At 44.7% G+C, this 3,216-nt stretch overlaps 1 protein-coding gene across 1 annotated transcript; it reads right to left on the bottom strand.

The window, feature by feature from the left end:
• Positions 1-483: 483 nt before the first annotated feature.
• Positions 484-3,210, bottom strand: LOC119344579 (putative wall-associated receptor kinase-like 16). Its single transcript, XM_037614971.1, has 3 exons — positions 2,495-3,210; positions 2,199-2,234; positions 484-1,904 (listed from the first exon to the last, which is right to left on the bottom strand). The coding sequence occupies exons 1-3, from the start codon at positions 3,090-3,092 to the stop codon at positions 700-702; spliced, it is 1,839 nt and encodes a 612-aa protein (XP_037470868.1). The 5' UTR covers positions 3,093-3,210; the 3' UTR covers positions 484-699.
• Between the last annotated feature and the right edge of the window lie 6 nt (positions 3,211-3,216).

Here is a 3,216-nt window from a genome sequence, read left to right as displayed (position 1 = left end):
TGGTGCTATGGCCGATTGTCAATGGTAGTGGTGGCAACAAGAGTTACAACACTACCACATTTTTTTTAAAAGGGAGGTTTGGTATCCCATTCTAGTGTGATTGCAGATTACATGGTGGTTGAGGATCAGTTAGCTGAAGACGTCGCTGATCCAAGCATGCTGGAGGGGTACAGCTACATATTTGACGGGGAATTGGAACTGGCTTCCATGCTTCCAACCGCATCTGAGAACAGAGTTGGATTAAATGAGGTGACCAATGACTAAAACACCACCATCGATGCTGTTTAGTGATGGATCGAGGCTTACAACTTCGAGCACAATGAAACTGGAAAAAATTACAATACTATTGCACATTTGCGCTCTCCTTCATATTATACAACTGTTGAAACGGAGATTCTGCGGCTATCGGCTCAATGAAGCTGGCCTTGGAAAGACGCCGCGTCTCATTCTTCATGGCATCTTCTCTGAGAATGGCTGGTATGTTCGTGCTTGTATCATCTTAATACAATATTCGAATCAATAAAATCTTCATTTATTGTGAAAAAATCCACATGCATTGAATTTACATGAGATTCTAAGCACACCAACACAAGAAACAAAGTTCAAGATGAGAAAATCAAGGGTTTTAGAGTCAGTAATCGAATGGCAATAAGTCCCCTACTGAAAAAGACTATAAGTTGAACTCATGTGTCAACAGTACTACCTAGGATACCTCGAAGACATGGCCAGCTCTTCTTCCATACTGTATTGTCTAGTCGATCCATCAGTGCTTCTTCCATCTACGGTTGATGGAGCATTAATCGTGACACCTTTGTTCTCAAGTCTGTTGGTGCCAAATTCATCTGAAATATACTCCTTGGATGGTCGAAGACCTTCAAGTGTCAACTCCACTTGCCTCATGGTTGGACGCTCCTCTCCTCTTAATTTTATACATGCCACTGCAAGTGCAACGGCTTCTTCAACTTCTTTGCCTCCCTCATCTGTAATTTGTGGATCTAATATCTGTGACAGATTACCCTCCTCAAACAATGCAACAAAATGTGTAACAAGGCCTTCACCTTCAGAAGACAAATATGAAAATGGCTTTTGTCGAGTAAGCAGTTCTATGAGCATGACACCATAGCTATAGACATCACTTTTGTCTGTGAGCCGCCCTGTGTAGAAATACATTGGGTCCAAATATCCTATTGTACCTTGAACCATTGTTGTTAACCCCGACTTTTCCACCGAAATATATCTTGAAGCTCCAAAGTCTGCTACCTTTGCTGTTAGAGTGTCATCCAACAGTATGTTAACCGACTTCACATCTCTATGAATGATGGGCATTGAAGCTGTAGAGTGAAGATAGGCCAGTGATTTGGCTGTTTCAACTGCAATCCGAAGCCTGTCTTCCCATGACAATGATCTTGGTCCATTGATGTGAAGATGATCATAAAGGGTTCCATTGGATATGAACTCGTAGACCAACATTGGAACTTCTGTTTCAAGGCAACAACCGTAAAGTTTTACCACATTTCGGTGATTGATCTGTGATAGTATAGCAACCTCGTTAATAAACTCATCAATCTCCCTTTGAATAATCTTCTTTGGCTTCTTGATGGCTACCACATGGAGGTCTGACAAAATCCCTTTGTATACTGTACCATGCCCTCCACCACCAAGCTCACGAGCTTTATCAAAATTGTTGGTTGCCTTCTCTATCTCTTCTAAGGGTATGATCATCCTTTCAGCAATATCAGCCCTCTGTGATACCAATTGTTGCAACAGCTGTCCTCGATTTTGGTCAAAGAACTTTCGCTTCGAAATTTGTGCATTTCTCTGTTTAACTTTGCTGGAAATGAACCATCCAGCAAGAACTGAAACTATGAGGCCCCCGGCACTCGCAAGCCCAGCTCCAACGCTAACTGAAAAATACAGAGACATAGACACGCGTTAGTACGTGGTCATCCGGTCCCCTGGAGTATTGTGTGTGTTTGTGTCTATACATAAACAATAAATGACTTGTACTCTGTCTGAATTGAATAGAATACGCTTCATCGGATCTCAAAATAATCTAGACTCACGTCCACTAAGAAATAACGGACTGAATCAACATAGAAATGTGAAGATTATGTCATTGTGTGTTGATAGTTCTCTTCTGAAAAATCAAATAATATAGGTATCCCCCACCAAAATAAGTAAACCTGCGGTGGACTCACCTATAATCATGGACCTCTGGCGGCCAGCATCCGGAGCTGGAGAAAAACAAGATAGGAGGGAAAATAAGTTAAAATTTACTTAATTGCTAGCTAGGCTATGGATGCATGCATACTAGAGATAATTATTCAGTTGAGAACTTGTTAATTAAATCAAGCTAGCCATATATATGCTCCTTCCGTCCCATATAACATAAGATTTTGTTGCATAAAATATTATATTATGCGACAGAGGAAGTATGTGCTAACCTTTGCGTGATGTAATAAAATCTTATATTATGGGATAAGTATGTGCTAACCTTTGCATCCCTGACCATCGTCGTCGGAGTAGGGGTTGCCGTCGTAGCCAACCTCGCAGTGGCATGTATAGCCTCTGTTCCCCTGCTTGCAGTGGCTGTGCTTGCTCTTGCACTTGTTGGATGTAGTACAGTTGGGTTTATCAGATAAGATCTCCCACTGTAGAATAATAGGGACCTCCTGCACGGCTCTGGCTGACTGTTGCTTATCGGGTTGCTTATCGGGGCCCAGCACGCCGGAGAAAGCCAGGTTATCGTACCACCCTTCTGCTGCAACAAACACCAGCGCACGTGACATCGTATTTCCGGCGAACGCACTCTGCTTGCCTAGCCAGCCCACACTCAACTGCTTGGGCATCCCCCCCGTGGAGTCCTGGGAGATGTGTGTCTGACAGCAGCCCATGCCGTGGCAGTACTTGTCATTTGGGTTCCGGCGCCGGCTATGCCCTTCTCGGTCTCGCCCTCGGTGGTCGACGTGGCCAACGTCGGTGTCTTCGTCCGAGGCAAAGCTGCAGAAGGAGACGCATCCACTGAGGATGTCTGGGCCATTGTCGTTGCTGGTGCGGTGCCCGAGCATCGACGCCCACGCATCGCACCCCATGAGGACAAGCTCGTTGCTGGCCGAGAGCGAGTAGGGCGCGATGCCATGGTTCGGGAAAGGAAAAAGATTGTCATCCACATAGGTGCTGTTTAGTAATGCCCCGGCGTGGACAGCGCGCACGGTG

The sequence above is a fragment of the Triticum dicoccoides genome, unplaced genomic scaffold (assembly GCF_002162155.2).
Source record: "Triticum dicoccoides isolate Atlit2015 ecotype Zavitan unplaced genomic scaffold, WEW_v2.0 scaffold17416, whole genome shotgun sequence".
NCBI classification, from domain to species: Eukaryota; Viridiplantae; Streptophyta; class Magnoliopsida; order Poales; family Poaceae; genus Triticum; species Triticum dicoccoides.
The sequence above is the reverse complement of the archived record's forward strand: the minus strand, read 5'-3'. Positions and strand labels throughout refer to the sequence as shown.

Coding starts and splice junctions, on each gene's coding strand:
- LOC119344579 (XM_037614971.1), bottom strand. CDS start 3,092: ATGGGGTGCGATGCGTGGGCGTCGATGCTCGGGCACCGCACCAGCAAC. Junction 2,235..2,494: donor CGATGGTCAGGGATGCAAAG/GTTAGCACATAC, acceptor GTTTTTCTCCAG/CTCCGGATGCTGGCCGCCAG. Junction 1,905..2,198: donor CCAGAGGTCCATGATTATAG/GTGAGTCCACCG, acceptor TGTATTTTTCAG/TTAGCGTTGGAGCTGGGCTT.